Source organism: Enhydra lutris, unplaced genomic scaffold (assembly GCF_002288905.1).
Source record: "Enhydra lutris kenyoni isolate GAN:26980312 unplaced genomic scaffold, ASM228890v2 scaffoldscaffold12, whole genome shotgun sequence".
NCBI lineage: Eukaryota > Metazoa > Chordata > Mammalia > Carnivora > Mustelidae > Enhydra > Enhydra lutris.
In genome coordinates, this window is record NW_019154096.1 from 27,681,369 (window position 1) to 27,699,085 (window position 17,717).

Sequence of the window (17,717 nt, forward strand, 5' to 3'; positions counted from 1 at the left end):
AGGAAAAGAGAGTAGGGAAAGTAACAGGATGCCTCAAAGTTCTCTGTTCCCACTTGTTTGTTGATCCATCCCTCATTAAGCACCTACGTGAGCAAGGCCTGTGCCCAGTACTGAGGAAGAGACAAATATATTTAAGATGTGGTCCCTGTCCTCAAAGAATGGGAAAGACCAGCACAGCTGTGCAAGAAAAGACGGACACGAAGATTTCAGGAAGCACCAAAGGATGGCAGAGTGGAAAGAAAGTTAAGAGCCTTAACTTAAGCTTTTTGGATGGTACCAGGTGAAGGACTGTAGTGGGAAGGAAGGGGAAGAAGAGTGTCAGCTGCATAACGGTCTCCAAGCCTCTTTGTCCAGGAGGAAATGAGGTCATCCTGCTCTCAAGAATGAGCATGACAGCCTCCAGCCAAGTAATCTGGAGTCATGAGAGCTGCTGGGGGTGCTCTATGAATCATGACAGTGTGCTGGGAATTTCCTGATACTTAACTTAGTAGTTTCGGGGTAAGTCCTCAGGCTGCAACATCTCTGTTTACATTTTGATCACGTTTATTTGCAATTAATGGGTTCTAAATCCAAACAAAACATGCTTCAGGCTTTTAGAGGAAGTAGTGAGGCCCACTCTGAGACCTATAGCACCTCTGACTCAGTCCTTTCCCTGAGATGCTGGCAGCTCAGCTGGGCACAGAAGAACTCTCTACAGAGGGTAATGGGTCACCTTCCTCAAGAAAGCTGGATGGTTAACTTGCACTTTACCTGGAGCAGAGGCTGGCATCCTGATACCTCTGACAGGAGCAGAGCAGAGAAGCATTCCTCTTCCCTACTCTGATGGCTTTCTCCCTGCCATCCTCTTGGCCCTCTCAAGTGGATCCAGACCCAAGGTCCAAGCAACAAAATGCTGTAGGCCTAGGCAGAAAAAGGGACCAAGCCTTGGGCCTGGCTTTAGAGCCCTGGTGAGTTACAGGGACTCAACCCCCTTTCCTCCCATTAGGGGGGGACAGTCCTTCTGGGTAGAAAGAAGTGACCTCCCCCAAGCCCTGATTCCCAACACTAGGGGAAAGGGATGGGGTTGACTGAGCTTCCAAGTCCCCGCTGGGCTCCTTCAACTGTGTCTGAGGAATACGTGCTTGTGCGTGTCTATGCAGCTCTGTGAGCTTGCCCTCAGGCAGGAAGAGCGGGTGGAGTCCTTTACACACGGTCTGTCTTCCTGGAGGCCAATCTTGTTGGATAAACAATTATTTTATCTTATTAGAAGCAAGGCTTTAGGATGAAGTCTAGAATACATATGCATTTTTTAAAGATCTATAATGAGACTTTTGGAATGGGGGATACAAAGGTAAGCTTTCAAAAAAATTTAAACAGCACGAAAGGGCATACAGTGAAAAATAAATCTCATTCTTGTCCTCCAGTTCCCCAGTTCCTCTCCTCAGATGCGAAAACAGAACTTCCTACCCCTCCACAGCTTACTGCCTATGTTAACAAGGCTTTCCTATTATTTTGTCTTTATTAACTACCTACACTCTGGGCCAGGCAAATAAAGGGATTGCTTGTTATAGGAGCTTTTTGGAATATCCATCAACACTTCAGTAAAAAGCATCAATAGTTTGTGCCCTTAGACTTGTTCTCACAATCCTATAATATTATACCATGATCCATAGCCAATCCTTATCAAGCTGTCACTTTCAAACACCCCCCTTAAACCAAACTGGCAAATTCTCAGTAAAATCCCATCTTGCCTAAACGCTGCCCCTGCCAGCCACTACCAAAGGCCCTTACCTCCGTGAGCAATGAACTCAACTTTGTCTTATCCGCTGGTTATGTTGGTGAATTTTGGGGAGCTAGTATTGGAAGACCCTGTCAGCTGGAGTTAGCCAGCGTGTGTCATGTGCACTTTCTTTCTTTTCAAGGACTTTATTTTTAAGTAATCTTTTATACCCAACCTGGGGCTGGAACACACAATCCAGAGATGAAGAGTCCCCCGTGCTCCCCGGATTGAGCCAGCCAGGTGCCCCTGTCAAGTGCATTTTCACGTTGAGAAAGAGGCTTAACTCTAGGAGCTGCACACTATGCCCCTATACCCACGGTTTGGAATCACTCTTAGGCGGTTGGGGGCCAAAGGTGGAAAGACTGGAGAAGAGCTGATTTAGGGGATCTGGGAAGAGTCAGCAGAGCTGGAGGGGAGTCTCTGTAGCGCGATTCGGAGGCCTCTGCCCTGGAGAGGGGCCCAAGCCAGGTGAATGGGAAGAGGAGTTGAGGAATTGAGATGCCTCTAGGTCTCTCTGTTCAGACCTCGCTCTTCCCCTCCGCTGGGGACCGCGCTGCCCCTCACTCTCGGTCAAGGCTGTGGAAGCCCACGGGTCCAGGTCGCGCCAGTCCCCAGGGAAGCTGAGGGAAGGGAAGCATTGGGGAGATCCCGGGCTGGGGCGGGGCCAGGCTGGGGCGGGTCCTGATATAGAGCCCTGCAGCCGGCCGGCAGCACAGCGCCGCGACTGGAAGCCCCAGAGCCTCGCGGATTGTCAGAGTGTCAACCCATCCCGCCGTCCCTGCTCGGTGTCCCTCCTGCCGCAGCTACCGGTGAGTGCGGGCCACCCTAATTGCGCAGAGCTGCTCCTGCGGGCGTCCCTTCCCCCAACCCCCGCTGCCTCGGCGGTCCCCGGCTGCCCCCGCTCGGCCGCGGCCAAGCCTGACTCACCGCTCGCGGTGCCTGTGCACCCTCTGTGGGTGCTCGGACCCCTGAGCCCCCAGCGGGGAGAGACGGCAGGCCTAGGGGCCCTGGCCACCGCCGGTGCGCCCCGCAGGAGACCTAGGGATTCCTGCCCTGAACTGCGCTAACCCAGCCGGCCCACTTTCTCGCTCCTCGGCTTCTGTGTCAAGCTGACTTTCTCCCTCCCTTGCAGAGGCGCTGCCTAGAGCCCCAGCCTCGCCACCATGAGAATCCTGCTGACGTGCCTGCTCCTCTGTGCCCTAGTGGTGAGCGACTCCGAAGTAAGTGGCTTTCCCGCTTTGACCTATAGCGGGCCGAGGGGGCTTGCAGGATCCCGAGCAGCGCCGGGGGTGGCACTCGGGTGTGTGTGTGGGGGGAGGATGGGGCTGCACAGGGAGCTGGAATCCTCTGGATTCCATCAACGGCGGCGACCAGACCATCTCGGGGAAAACAGGACAGGTGTGGCAGTGGGAATCCTGAGAACTAAGAGAGTTCGCACTTTCAGGGAAGGGAGGAAGAAGCCGCAGAGACGTCGTTCCCCGCCCCACCCCCGCCTCCTTGCACCCTGTATGTGAAGCGTGCTTGAGTCAATCCGTTTCTCCCTGCTAGAAACCTATGATCTTCCATGTGAGGGCTAGTTAGATATGAACAAGGTGAAGAGAGAGGGAGCCGGAGGAAAGGGTGAGATTTGGGGTTGGGGCCAGTTTGTCCTTTCCCTTGAGTCCCAGGACTGCGGGACCTTTGCTGAACTTTTCCCCTCCCCTCCATCTCTTCCAGGGAAGCCATGAACTTCACCCAGTGTCTAGTGCATGTGAGTATCCACCCATTGCATAATATCTGACTATACAGACCTCTTGGAAAAGCCTCAGGGGGCAGCCCCTCCCTGACCCTGCTGCAGGGCTGGCTCCCCCTTGCCTCCTCCCACGCTCCTTTCTTACCTCACCACCTTTGTGATCCCCAGCAAACTGCCATTGTCTGAATGGAGGAACATGTGTGTCCTACAAGTACTTCTCCAACATTCATCGATGCAACTGTCCAAAGAAATTCCAAGGGGAACACTGCGAGATAGGTATGGGGATCCTGACTCTAACTGGGCAGGAGGCAGCACCAGAGATTTGGGGGCAGGGAGAGATGGGTGGGGTGGGAGAGCAGGCGGGGAGTTAGGAGCTGGAGGTGGAGTGGGGGTCTTCATCCCTGGGTGTGATACACAGTCAAGCACAGCCCCATCCTCTTTCATGCATCTCTGGCGGCACACAAATGTGAGACGGGGATGGAAGAAGACACTTTCTGGCATTTCCTGCTGGGCCTGAAAACATGTGAGGCCTGACAGGATCTCTAAAATGCCTGTCTGAATTTCCTCTTCTTTCTAATATCTCTCATCCTCACATTCTTCCCTAGATACAACGAAAACCTGCTTTGAGGGGAATGGTCACTCTTACCGAGGGAAGGCCGACACTGACATCATAGGCCGGCCCTGCCTGGCCTGGAACTCTGCCACTGTTCTTCTGAAAGAGTACCACGCCCTCAGACCCGATGCCCTTCAGCTGGGCCTGGGCAAACACAACTACTGCAGGTGAGGGGTGGCAGCAAAGACCCTCTCACAGCCCCCCAGGATCCCTCGCTACCACCCCCTGTGTTTCCAGAGTGCTGTCCATAGCCTGAGGAAAGCAAGCCTCTGGTTGACTTTTCCCTGGAGGGGAAAGAGATGTATTCTGGGTTGGAATGACACCCCTCCCCACCTTTCTGTGTTACCAGGAACCCAAACAACCGTAGAAGTCCTTGGTGCTATGTGCAGGTTGGCCTAAAGCAGCTTGTCCGGGAGTGCATGGTGCCAGAATGCTCTTCTGGTGAGTGTCACTGACCTGTTTGTGACAGTAGGGAAGATCATATGTCCTTTTATCCTATCACAGGAGGGTCAAGGAGGGACCCTGCCTGGCCTTGAAAAACTGGGAGGTTAGAAGACAAGAGAGAGACATTCTCCTACTTGCCTCCCCAAGACATCCTTCTCTTTCTTCTCCAGGAAAAAATCCCCTCACTCCAGAAAAAGCTGAGTTTCAATGTGGCCAGAAGGCTCTGAGGCCTCGCTTTAAGATTATTGGCGGAGAATTCACCACCATCGAGAACCAGCCGTGGTTTGCCGCCATCTACAGGAGGCACCACGGAGGCTCTATCACCTACCTGTGTGGTGGCAGCCTCATCAGTCCTTGCTGGGTGCTCAGCGCCACACACTGCTTCATGTACGTCCTCCATCCCTTCTCCCTGACCCTCTTGTCTTACCCCAAACGCATCTCCTTCTCCTTCCCAGCAAAGGATGCCACTTAAATTGTACCCCCTTAGGCCCCTCCCGTGCAGTCCATGGCCTTGGGTGCAAGTCATGCTCTGAGGCCACCTTGAGGGGAGGGGACGAGATGAGATCTCATGAGATCTATCTGACAAGTCTCCCCTCCCACAGTAATCACCCGAAGAAGGAGGACTACATTGTCTACCTGGGTCGGTCGAAGCGTAACTCCGGGACACCTGGGGAGATGATGTTTGAGGTGGAGAAGCTCATCTTGCATGAGGACTACAATGCTGACAACCTTGCTCACCACAATGATATTGGTGAGTGGAAAGCCCTTATCTGCCATAATGATGATGGTTGGAAGAAGAGGCATCCAAGAAGAGACCCAGATGGGAGGTTGAGGTTGCAGGGAAACTGGAGATCCTGCTTTATACAGCAAAGGGACATATGGGAGAGGCCTACTGTTCCTCTGCAGAAACCTTGAATTTCCAAACATTTAGCCTCCTCTAGACGGCAATGGCCCGGTAAGCATGTGACATGGGTGGGGAGGCCCCTTCTTTTGTTGGATACAACCTCTGCCTGTTCCAGGATCTGGAACTTAGAGCATTGAGCTGAATTTGGTCCATCTGCCTCAGCCACCCATACATCTGTATAGACCAGCCCTGGCTGGCCAAGGCCCGTGTCAGCAGCTGGAACAAAACCCTTGAGGCATGGGACAGGAGAGGCTTGTCTCAAGTAATAAGTTGCCAGCAGACTTTCCAGGATGGCCTCTGACCCTAAATGATGTAGGGATAGACATCCAGTCCTTCAGCATTTGGAGGGGAGCGAGGGTGACCACCTGGCCAGGTAGAGATCTTCCTCCCTGACCTCCCCTGCTTCCCTCTTCCCCCAGCCCTGCTGAAGATCCGCTCCAACACGGGCCAGTGTGCACAGCCATCCAGGTCCATACAAACCATCTGCCTGCCTCCAGTGCGTGGAGATGCTAATTTTGGCATGAGCTGTGAGATCGCTGGCTTTGGAAAAGAGAATGACAGTAAGTGACATTTGGGGCTGGCTCAGAGGGTTCTGGAGGAGTGTTATAACCTGGAAGTGAGCTCAACTTGATCAAGACAGGACTGTGGAGATAGAGATGGGAGCACTGTGGAGGTAGTAGATAGTCCAGGGAGGGAGTGGGGAGCACTGTTTAGGGAGTGATGGGCCATAAAGGTAAACAGATGGGGGGGCGTGAGGGGGTATACATGGGGTAAGGCTCAGATTTGTGGGGGAAAGAATAAAGGCTTTCCCTGGTAGGGACACTTTTTGGTCCCTTCCCTGGCAGAGAGTCCCTGTGGGAAGGCTGTACAGACGCATCTTAAAGTAAACTTCTCCTTTTTTCCTCCATCTAGCTGACTATCTCTATCCAGAGCAGCTAAAAATGACTGTTGTGAAGCTGGTTTCCTACCAGGAGTGTCAGCAGCCACACTACTATGGCTCCGAAGTTACCACCAAAATGCTGTGTGCCGCTGACCCACAGTGGGAAACAGATTCCTGCCAGGTGAGAGTTCCATCCTCTCTTCCTGGAATCCCCAAATCTCCCCTGGGCTCCTGGGCCTATCCCTGACAGCTTCAGAGAGTCCCTCTCCAGCCAAAGCCCCAAGAAGTCAGAATTAGGAGCTCAGGTCTTAAACTAATCATTATGCATTTACCAAACGTTTGTCATGAGCCTGGCTCTGTGCTAGGCACTTCAGACTGGAGAAGGGAAGGGAATAGGACCATAAGAAAGAGGAAAACACTAGAAAATAATACAACTCAGTGCTCAGGATATGATATGAATTGTAAATGATCAGTGTTTGGGAGCTGGAGGTTAGTACCAATGAGGTGGTTATAATGGGAAAGCTTTAGAGAGAAGGTGACTGGAAGAATTTGGGGAGGCAGAGGGAAGAAAGGAGACCATTCCAGTTGAAAGATACAAAAATGAGCCTGAGCATGGTATATTCCAGCATGGTGAGGAAAAGGGTCTGAGAGTGTAGATGGAGTTGTGGCAGATAGCAGGGCTTTGAAAGCCAAGTGGAGGATTTTAAACTTGATATGGTAGGAAATGGGGAGCCACTAAGGACTTGGGGATTCTAAGAAATTCTTTTTCTCTCTCTCTCGGGCATGACTGAGTGATTGGATCAGATGGCTCCCTCCTCCCTTTTCCCAGGGCTCACCTTCTGTGTCTTTGGCTTAACAGGGAGACTCCGGGGGCCCCCTGGTCTGCTCTATCCAAGGCCGCCTGACTCTGACGGGGATTGTGAGCTGGGGCAGTGGTTGTGCCATGAAGGACAAGCCAGGCGTCTACACAAGGGTCTCACACTTCCTGCCTTGGATCCACATGCACGCCAGGCAACAGAATGGCCTAACCCTCTGAGGCTCCCCAGGGAGTCAAGGGAAGCGAGGGGTACCACCCACTCCCATGCTGGCTGTCATTTTTTCAGCAGAAGCGTCTGCTTCGGCTCTATATAAGGGAGAACCTGAGAAGGACAGGCTCTCGCAGAGATGGTTTTTACGAGTGCTGCCCCCCCCGGGGTGGGGCCAAAAGCTTGATCCTCAGCTACAGGCCTGGGTGCTGAGTGCCCAGAGTCCCCGGGGCCAGGATGGAGGGATGGCCCTGACCCAGGACGGTTGTTGACCAGTTGTTTGTCTTTTTCTGAACTGAAGCCTCCTGGAGAGAAAAAATGCCATTTCCTGTGCATGGGTAGAAGGAGAGCCAGAACCCCCAACAGCAGGCATTCATGAGGCCCACTGTTGGGAAACAAATAATTTCTCAATTAGGAAGCCAAAAAGAACCGAGGTCTCTTGAGGGAGATTGGCCATTGTGGAACAGTGGCTTGGGGAGTGGAGACAATAATGACTTGAGGGAAGGGCTCTGACATTCCATGAACGTATCAGGAAATATTATATATGGGTGTATATGTGTGCACCCTTGTGCACAGGCAGTCAGTGTAACAGCTAGTGTCCCTGTGTGTGACTGCAAGTCTATTTCCCTAAACTGAATGGACTATGATGACACATAGAAGGGTCTGTCTGGGAGGTCCTGGGCCACTCCTAGGGCCTCTTGGGTCTGTCATGTGATCATGCCCATGAATGTATCGTTCTGGGGCATGCCTGTGACCAGCAGTAAATTTTCAGTTTCACTTTTACATAGATGTTCTTTCTTGGCCAGTTATCCCTTCTGACCTTTTGTCTGAGTTTATCCAATCCTCACTGGGTGAGGTGAGGCCCACTCCTATACACTGAATATTTAATAATTATATTCTACTATTTTTATTTATATCTATTTTTGTAATTTTAATAAAGGTCAATAAAATGTGATTTTTCTGAAGACTTTGGTTTTTTCTTGGTACTTGTATGGGAGGAGTTGGGGAGCATAAAAAGTGGAAAATAATATTGCTAGTGTGTACCCTAGAGTTTCTTGGGGGCTGAATCTCTGTACTTAGTGGGGCTTTGGGAATAGAGGCTAGAAGAGTTGTAGAGTAGGTTCTCCATAGCACATAAGGTACAGCCTGGTGTGTGGGCTACATAACAACCATGAATTCCCTCCTTAGCCTGATGCCTTTGTACAGTGCACATCTTGTACAGCTGTACACAGTGATCCTCTAGGATAAGTCCTGCCATATTCTCTTCACTCTGCCCATAACAATCCTGGGGCTGACCTCAACCAAGGAGAATATCTGCATGAGTGAAAATTGCTGATCCCAAACCCAGCCCAGCTTGAGTGTGGCATTCTGGGAACAGAAAACAATTTCCCATCATCTGTGTGAGGAGCTGGTACTAAGTTTCCTCAGTGTGTTGATGGAGCTCATGACCAGTCACTATGATCCCTAATATTAGGGGACTCGGAATCTAAAGCTAGGTATCATCCTAATGGAGGTGACCACACATTTTGAATCAAACATAGGTTTCTGAAGAACTAGGGTGTAGAAGGCAGGCAGCAAGTGGTGCCTGGACGGCTCAGTCGTTGAGCATTTGCCTTTGGCTCTGGTCATGATTCCAGGGCCCTGGGATTGAGTCCCGCATCCCTCATTGGGCTCCCTACTCAATGGGGAGTCTGCTTCTCTCTCTCCCGCTATTGCTCCCCCCTGCTTGTGCGCTCCGCTCTCTCTTTGTCAAGTAAATAAAGAAAATCTTAAAAAAATAAAAAAAAAAGAAAGAAGGCAAATGGGGAGATACAGCTGGATGTTAAAATGCTGGAGTTTCCAAGCTATGTTATTGGGTTTGGACAGTGTTTCTTAACAAGTCACCTGATAACCTTTTTAAAAAATATATGCATGCTGATGCCCCACCCATAGAGACTGTGGGTGATTCAGGTCAGGGCTGGTGCCAGGGCTTGTGAATTTACAGAAGATCCTCAGGTGGTTCTGATAAGCACTCCTGGTTGAGATCCTTTGGGGACAACTGGCCAGAATATGTGAAGGGCCAAGTAAATTCAAGATACAGTCAGTATGTGTTCTTTGCATGAATAGTCAGTTTCCTGAGTGGAGTTTGAGAGTGCAAGTTCTTCCTGTTCAGAGGTTCCCTAGACCATGGGTCCCTGGAGGGCAGGGATCCAGAGTATTCTGCATTTCATCCCTATAATCTAACATGTTATCTTATTTATTGTGATACAATGGTTCAGAGCATGGATTTCAGAGTCAGGTGGTCTGGACTAGAATCCTGGTTCTGACACTAGCTGTGTGCCTTGGGAAAGACTTGTAATGTCTCTGTGCCCCAGTTTCCCCATCTGTAAAAAAGAGATAATAATATTTACCTCCTAGGACTGTTATAAGGATGCATGAGTTCACAAATCCTGGAAGCTAGTAAAGACAAAGACACGATGGCTGTTATTACCAAACTATGTAAATTCTCATAGAACCGAGTGGGAACCCCCTCTACTCTTCCACCCCAGGACTGCATTAGTGGGTTTTTTGGGAGCTGGAACTTTCCAGAAAGAAAAGGCATGATGTGAAGCTAAGGGGCCCAGCCCAGGCTGAGTTGCTTTTCAGCCTCTGTGTGTCTCCCCCACCCATCCAGGGGCCAAGAAAGATCTTGTTCCAACATGAGCTGTTCCAGCATCAGGGCTCACAGACACTGAAAACAGGAAGTATGAGCCCCACTGGCCAGGTTGAGCAATGACACTGCTAACTCTTCTCAGACCATTTCCCAGCCGCCACCCAGACCTGACACCCCCACCTCCCCATTGCTGCCACCGCAGCCCCAGCTGCCACCAGGCCTTGTTGTTACCTCTTCCCTAATCTCTCTCAAGGCTCTCCAGGGAACAGTTACTTCTCCAGCAATCGCAGCTCTAGATACTAAGCTGTCACTCATTTTGGGGCCTGCCTTCTTCTAGTCCTCACTGTGTACGGGGCACTGTGTTTTGCTTTTGTTTTGTTTGTTTTGTTTCCTAAGTAAGTTCGATTCCCAACATGGGCCTTGAACCTATGGCCCCAAGATCAAGAGCCCCATGTTTTACGACTGAACCAGCCAGGTGCCCCTTCATTGGACACTGTTAAGTTCTTCATATGTGATCTGATTTAATCCTTACAACAGTCCTGTGAGGAAGGTGCTATCATCACCCCACTTTATGGTAGAGAAAATGGAAGCACAGAAGGAGATTGAGTGACTTGCCCGAGGCACCACAGCTGGTAAGTGGCGGACCCAGTGTTCAGATGGCTTCAGAATACATAGACCCAGCACCGTGACATCTGACCTCCCAGAAGGGCCCAACCTGGGAAAAGGAGAACAGCCCCCCTTTTAAGCTCCCTACTTTAGAGATACTGGGTTTCTAGGCTAAGTGTATAAGAATTTCCACCCATGTCTATAGGATATTTTATATTATGTATTATAGGATATGTTATATGATATGCTATATTATCTATTATAACTCTTTCCTCTTTAACGATTCCCAGGCCAAGTGAGGAGACCATACTCAGAAACAAGTTTCAAAGTAAAATTTCACTCTTCTCAAGCTAACCTCATCCTTTTTTGCTGAAACCTGATTTCATTGAAGTGGTTTCCGTTTTCACCAGAACCCCTCCTTCTGAAATATTCTGTGGCCCATTCTATCACGAGGACTCAACTTTATTTCCACTTATGTCAACCCCCACAATAACCACACACTTCACTTACCCTCCACATTCACTCCCAGGCTGTCCATTTTCCTCCCCAGCAGCAAACATCTGAACCTTCCCTTTAAATCAGACATAGTGGGAGAAGTTGCTGAGGTGTTTTTTTAAAGAACAGTGCTATTGAGAAATAAGTCACATACCATATAATTCACCCCCTTAAAGTGAACAACTGAATAATTTTTATATTCACAGAAGGGTGCAGCCATCATCACAACTAATTCTAGAACATTTTTATCACCTCAAAAAGAAACCCTATACTCGTGAGCTGTTACTCCTTTTTTCTCCCCTTCCCCTCAACCCCCTAATCTTTTCTGTCTCTATGGCTTTGCCTATGCTGGACATTTCATAAAACTGGAATCATATAATATGTGGTCTTTTGTGACTGACTTCTTTTGCTTGTCATAATGTTTTCCAGTTTCATAAATGTTGTAGCATGCATCAGGACTGTTGCTCAGTTTTATTTATTTTTAAAGATTTTATTTATTTGACAGAGATAGAGACAGCGAGAGAGAGAACACAAGCAGGGGGAGTGGGAGAAGGAGAAGCAGGCTTCCCACTGAGCAGGGAGCCCAATGAAGGGCTCGATCCCAGAATCCTGGGATCATGACCCGAGCCAAAGGGAGACGCTTAGTGACTGAGCCACCCAGGCTCCCCTGTTGCTGAGTTTTAAATAGCAAATTGGGAGAAAAGATAGACTAGACCTTCTTCTAACCTTGCAGTCTCATTGAGAGTCATTCAAGAAATAAAAAAAACCAAACAACTTTTAGGTGCCTGCACACCAGGCATTGTTTTAGATGCTGGGATACAAGAATGAATGGGACATAGTCCTAGTCTTCAAGGAGTTCACAACTTTGTGAAGGAGACAGAACCAAGACCACAATTCAGTGTGATAAATGCTATGATAAAAGTATGTATAAAGTGCAAGGAGCAATGATGAGGAAGCAGTTAATTCTGCCTTGGGAAGTCAGGGAAGACTTTATAGAGGAGGTGATATTTTACCTGGGCCGATCAAGATGCAAAGACATTTGCCAAACAAGAGGGAGAAAGGTATTCTAGGCATAGGGAATATCATGAGGACATGAAAATGTGAGGCATTCTCAAGAAATGATGACTAGGGGTGCCTGGCTGGCTCAGTCATTAGGGCGTGTGACACTTGAACTCGGGGTAGTGAGTTCAAGCCCCATGTTGGGCATGGAGATTACTTTAAAAAAAAAGGAAGAAATGGTGAATAAACTGGTGTGCTAGAGAAAAGAGTTTGGAGGTTGGCCATGAGCAGGCAGACAATAGCGGGGGAAGGAGCTGGTGGGATCCTTAGGTGAGGACCCTTAGGCAGGGCTGGTAATCGGTAGCAATCATGAAATAGCTGTTTTCCAAGATTCCTTCCAGATGTCCTCCTGCCATCCAGCCTCTTTCTACTTCGTGATCCAGCAACCATAGGGTTACAGCTTCCTCCTCCAGCTGCCATCCAAGTATTGGTACTCTAAAGTCCTGCTACTTATATATTTTGAATATCACCTCTTGCCCTCAGGTACTGTTTTTCTCAAAATCTAGAAAGTTAATTAAGTTCAAGGAGCCATAAAAAGGGTTTTTTTTCTCTCAACTAAAAATTTTCACCCAATAGGGACACCTGGGTAGCTCAGTCTGTTAAGTGTTGGACCCTTGATTTTGGCTCCTGTCGTGATCTCAGGGCTGTGGGATAGAGCCCCATGTTGGGCTCTGCTCTCAGCAGGGAGTTTGCCTGGGAATTCTCTCTCTCCCTCTCCCTCTGTCCCTCCCCACCACCAGAATAAATGGATGGATCTTGAAAAAAAAAAATTCCGCCCAATTATAAAAGTAACTGTAGGGACACCTGGGTGGCTCAGCTGGTTAAGCGACTGCCTTCAGCTCAAGTTATGATCCGGAGTCCTGGGATCGAGTCCCACACACCTCAGGGTCCCTGCTCAGCAGGGAGTTTGCTTCTCTCTCTGACCCTCTCCCCTCTCATGCTCTCTCTCACTCTCTCTCTCTCTCTCAAATAAATTTTATTTATTTATTTAAAAAAAAGTAACTGTAAAAGTAAAATGCTCTCATAGTATTTCATAGCTGTTGTTAACATCTCTGATTTCCTGCGTCTCCTTTGCAATCAACCTCCTCTACTTGGCCTTGAATATTGGGTTCCCTAAGGCCTCATCCTAGACCTTCTCCTTTTCCCACACTAAACTTTCTCTTACACAGTCTTATTCACACCCAAGCTTAAATTACCACCAGTAAACAGTTGACTTGCAAATGCTTATTTCCAGCCAGACCTACCCTTATTTCCTGTTGTCTACTTGACACCCCCTTTTGGTTGTCACCTGCAGGGCATCTCACACTTAACCTGCCCCAAATTGGCCCTCTCTTCAGGTCTCAACCCGATGAACTTCTACCATCACTCTCTGTCTCAGATGATGGCACCATCTCCATTCACATCCAGAAACCTAGAAGTCATCCTGATACTTCTCTCCTCTCATTCCCTCATCCCATCCTGGCAATTTGCCTCATAGCTCTTGAAGTCCTCCCTTTCTCTCCATTTACACCATCACCATTTGTTGAGCCACCATCAATTCCTGCTTGGACTACCACAAAAGCTTCCCAGTTGGCCTCCCCCATTGACTCTATCCCTACTCCCTTTCCTCCCACACCCCACCAATCCATTCTGGAGAAATCTTGAAAAACACAAGTGTGCCTAATGACTCCTGTTGTTCTTGGCTGGCTGTCTTGGGCAGCGTCTGGCCTCTACGTCCTCTCTAGCTCCACCTGGCAGCAACCTCTCCCAGTCTTGACCTACTGTGCCATTCTCTGACTCATCAGTCCCTCTCTTACCACGGGGCCCTTGTTCATGATGTTTCTTCTGCCTGGGACTTTGACTAGTTAAATTTTTCCTTGTGCTTCAGAGATCATTTCCTCAAAGGAGTCTTTCCTAGGCTGCCTCTATTTATATAAGATCCCTCTATTTTGTCCATAGTCTCATGGCAACAAGTACCACCTCTCTGATGCACTTGCAGTTGTTGCACTCTTACCTTTGTTGCATAAGTATTTGATTAGTGTTCACCTTTTCATCAGATTATAACCTCTATGAGGGACGATGTGTTTTGATCATTACTTTTTTTTTAAATCTAGCACGATGTCTAGAATATAGCAGACATTTAATAAATATTTATTGAATGGATGCATTTTGCTGTATTTCTCTCCTTCGTTCCTATTTGCTTCTTTAAAATTTTTTTTATTTATTTGACAGAGAGAGACACAGTGAGAGAGGGAACACAAGCAGGGGGAGTGGGAGAAGGAGAAGCAGGCTTCCTGCTGAGCATGGAGCCCCATGCGGGGCCTGATCCCAGAAACCTGGGATCATGACCTGAGCCGAAGGCAGACGCTTTAACGACTGAGCCACCCAGGCGCCCCCTATTTCCTTCTTTTTTACATAGTTGTGTTCACCATCTACACATAACTTTGTATCTTGTCCTTTTCCTTTGGGTATTTTGTCATAAGGTATTTTGTCATAAGTCTTTTCCTATGGTGATACAAACATCTCCAAGGCTTATATGTACAATGTAGATAAAAACACTTACAACCTACCTTTCTAGATTCAGGCATCATAGATAAAATATGTGAACATTCTTTGTAAACTGTATATTCATATGAGGCAATATTATTTGCATTTAAAAGGAAATGTAGGTGCCCTCCCTACCCTTGCCTTTATACCTCCTCTCCTGAGGCTTTTTTTTTTTTTTTTTTTTTTTGGTGCTCTTGTTCTGCCAGATCACCCAGTTAAAGTCTAAAATAACTCATTAACTTTTATATGCTACCAGCCCAAGGACATTTGCATTTTTTAAAAGGACTTTTAACAGAAGGACACTCAGGCCAAGTTGATGAGGTCTGGGAGGGTGAGAGGGGACTCAAAGATATTTATTGATTCATTGATTTATCTTTCATTCATTTAACAAACACTCATTGAGAGTTGCTTGCAGGCCTGGCACTGTACTGTGGAGGTAAAAGCTCTGGTCTCAGCTTCAGTGGGATAAAAGGTTAAGCAGGGAAACAGACACGCAAATGAATGGAGTACAGTGAGAGCATAGCTATGAGGAGGAGGTACAAGATGGTCATGGATGACTAAGAGTGCAGACTTGGAGGGCAAATATGGAAAGGAGAAATGACAATCTGAGCAGAGGACAGAGCATGTGCAGAAGTAAAGAGGAGGGAGAAAGCAAGGGGGCACTCAAGGAACTGCAGGTGGTTCAAGTGGATGGGGTGTAAAGCCAGATGGCAAGGAGATTTGTCTGGAGGGATTGATGAGAGCTGCAACCTGAGGGCCTAGAGGACTGTGCTGGCCACGTGAAGGACTTTGGACTCTATTACGGTGTAAATTCAGTAAAAAGTTTGGGGCATGTGGCAGCAGTGTGAACGATGGATTAAATGAAGATTTTTTTTAAGGAGTTTATTTATTTGACAGAGATCACAAGTAGGCAGAGAAGCAAGCAGAGAGAGAGGAGGAAGCAGGCTCCCCGCTAAGCAGAGAGCCCGATGCGGGGCTCGATCCCAGGACCCCGAGATCACGACCTAAGCCGAAGGCAGAGGCCTCAACCCACTGAGCCACCCAGGCGCCCTTAAATGAAGATTCTTGAGCCTAGGTGATATTATGGACAAGGAGAACAGACAACGCTGAACCAAATGAGAGCTGGAGAGCTGGCCTGAACCCGGGCAGTGGCAGTGGCCTGCAAGGAGAGTGTGAAGGTCTGGAAGATTTTGTGAAGATAGGATTAACCTGGTGCCTGGCTGCAGGAGGGGGTGGAGAGGGGGTGTGGGAGGAGAAGGAAGTGTCCTTTGGCTTAGCCTCCTGCTTTCAGACAGGTAAGACGTGCATAATTTCATAGTTGAGTTTCTACCATAAGTGATTTCCCTAAAGCCATATCTAGTAGGTAGTTGAACAAACTAGAGTTATTACCAGGTGGAGTTTGGGGGAATCAGTATCTACAGGGCAAGTTAGCCCTGCTGATGGTCTCTGGGACTCGGTCCACCCAGTTGAAGTTCCCGGTCATCAAAATCACTAAGTAGTGATGTTATCCAATCCTGCAGGCGTTGATGCTTGTTGCCTAAACATCCCAAATCTGTTCAGCCCTGTGACTGTGGTTCCGATTCCAGGAACTTCTTTAAAACTTCTAGTCCTGTGATGCGCAGTCGGTGAGTTAGTAGATGGTTCTGTGGCATATATAAGGGGATCTGCAGACTGGATCTGGCTCTTTGCCCTCTGGCTTCCTAAAACTGAAATGTGACTTCTGGTGTTCGAGCAGGTCATGTGCAGTTAGCACATAGCCAAGATCTGCATGCAGAGTGTGAAAATGAAGTGGATTTTGTAAGAACTCTGGCTGGTTGGCTTCCCAGCCCAATCCTTCCATCCCCCTGCCAGTTGTGGCCTCCCAGTTGCCCTTAATTATTGACTCCTTCTTAATAAAAAGGGCTGAGAATGACTTTCTTCTCTCACCTGGCTCTTCCCATCTTCGCTTTTTGGTCTCTTTAGCTCTCCTCTCCAAAGCATGTGCATAAGCTGAGGTCAGTACTGTTGGTGAGCAGGACTCTATAGTCTCAGCTTGGCTTTTCCCCTAATTACTTTGGTGAAAGAGGTGACCTCAGGTTTTCTCTTATTACTCGCTACACCTGCATAACCTTTACCATTCCAGGCTGAGAGGCTCTGCCAGGGAAGCTCTAAGCCCTTGAGTCCCAGTGGGGCTGAACGTATATGTGGAGTTAACAGCTATTGATCATATCACTTTCCACTGGAATTTGGCCACCATCCCTGGCCTTGGAGACCTATAAGATTTATGCCAGGATGGCCCACGGTGAGCTTACCAGAAGCCCTTCTCTGATAGCCCTTCTTGTACCCCCCTCAAGTCAAGACTTGCTTGGCCATTTGCCTTAGCCCTTTCTTTCTCTTCGGCTAGGCTCTCTCATGGCTGAGAGAATTAGGAGAAAGGACAGAGAGAGACACATATGGTGAGATAAACACTTTGCTTAGAACATCAATCTAAAGTGGTGGTTCTCAGGGCGGTAGTGGGGGGGTCCTGGTTCGGGGAACATGGGACTCCTGATCTTGGGGTTGTGAGTTCAAGTTCAAGCCCCATGTTGGGCATCTAGCTTGTTTTAATCGAACAAAGTGGTGGTCCTCCAAGATGGTTCTCAAATCAGCAACTTCAGTATCACTTGGCACTTGTTAGAAATGTGAATTATCAGACCCTACTCCAGATCAACTGAATCAGAAATTCTAGAGGGGTGTCCACCCATCTGTGTTTTAGGAAGCCCTGCCGGTGATTCTGTTCCATACCCAAGTTTGAGAATCTCTGATCTAAGGCGCTGATTCTCAGACTGCAGTAGGAGCCCAGACCACCTAAGGAGCTTGTTAACCATAACCTGGTTAAACGAACCCGACTGGTGTCTGGGAAACTATTTTTAGCAAGCTCCCTAGGTGATTTTGATATTCATCAAAGATTGAGAATCATTGATCTAAGGGATTCATCTTATCAATTAGCTGAGTCTCTTGGGGAGAGAGCAGACAGAAGGCTGTGGAAATGTCTCTCCAAGTTCCAAATGTCACCTGCATCTG

The 17,717-nt window shown here is 48.5% G+C and overlaps 1 protein-coding gene across 3 annotated transcripts; it reads left to right on the forward strand.

The window, feature by feature from the left end:
- Positions 1-2,447: 2,447 nt before the first annotated feature.
- On the forward strand, positions 2,448-8,313 carry LOC111144976 (plasminogen activator, urokinase). 3 transcript variants are annotated; one of them, XM_022499618.1, is made up of 11 exons: positions 2,448-2,568; positions 2,892-2,979; positions 3,476-3,509; positions 3,660-3,767; positions 4,097-4,271; positions 4,454-4,545; positions 4,719-4,935; positions 5,151-5,299; positions 5,872-6,012; positions 6,365-6,513; positions 7,192-8,312. In XM_022499618.1, exons 2-11 carry the CDS (start codon positions 2,923-2,925, stop codon positions 7,366-7,368), a joined length of 1,299 nt encoding a protein of 432 aa, XP_022355326.1. In that variant the 5' UTR covers positions 2,448-2,568; positions 2,892-2,922; the 3' UTR covers positions 7,369-8,312. The 3 variants fall into 3 exon arrangements, with proteins under 3 accessions (XP_022355326.1, XP_022355328.1, XP_022355329.1); XM_022499620.1 differs by having other exon boundaries at positions 2,467-2,568; positions 2,892-2,964; positions 7,192-8,313; XM_022499621.1 differs by lacking the exon at positions 2,448-2,568 and having other exon boundaries at positions 2,923-2,979; positions 3,476-3,503; positions 7,192-8,313.
- The last annotated feature ends 9,404 nt before the right edge of the window (positions 8,314-17,717 follow it).

What these genes read in the sequence shown, in the direction of transcription:
- LOC111144976 (XM_022499618.1), top strand. Translation starts at nt 2,923, where the DNA reads ATGAGAATCCTGCTGACGTGCCTGCTCCTCTGTGCCCTAGTGGTGAGC. An exon ending in TAGTGGTGAGCGACTCCGAA is followed by an intron (nt 2,980 to 3,475) that starts GTAAGTGGCTTT and finishes CATCTCTTCCAG; the next exon opens with GGAAGCCATGAACTTCACCC. An exon ending in AGCGCCACACACTGCTTCAT is followed by an intron (nt 4,936 to 5,150) that starts GTACGTCCTCCA and finishes CCCCTCCCACAG; the next exon opens with TAATCACCCGAAGAAGGAGG.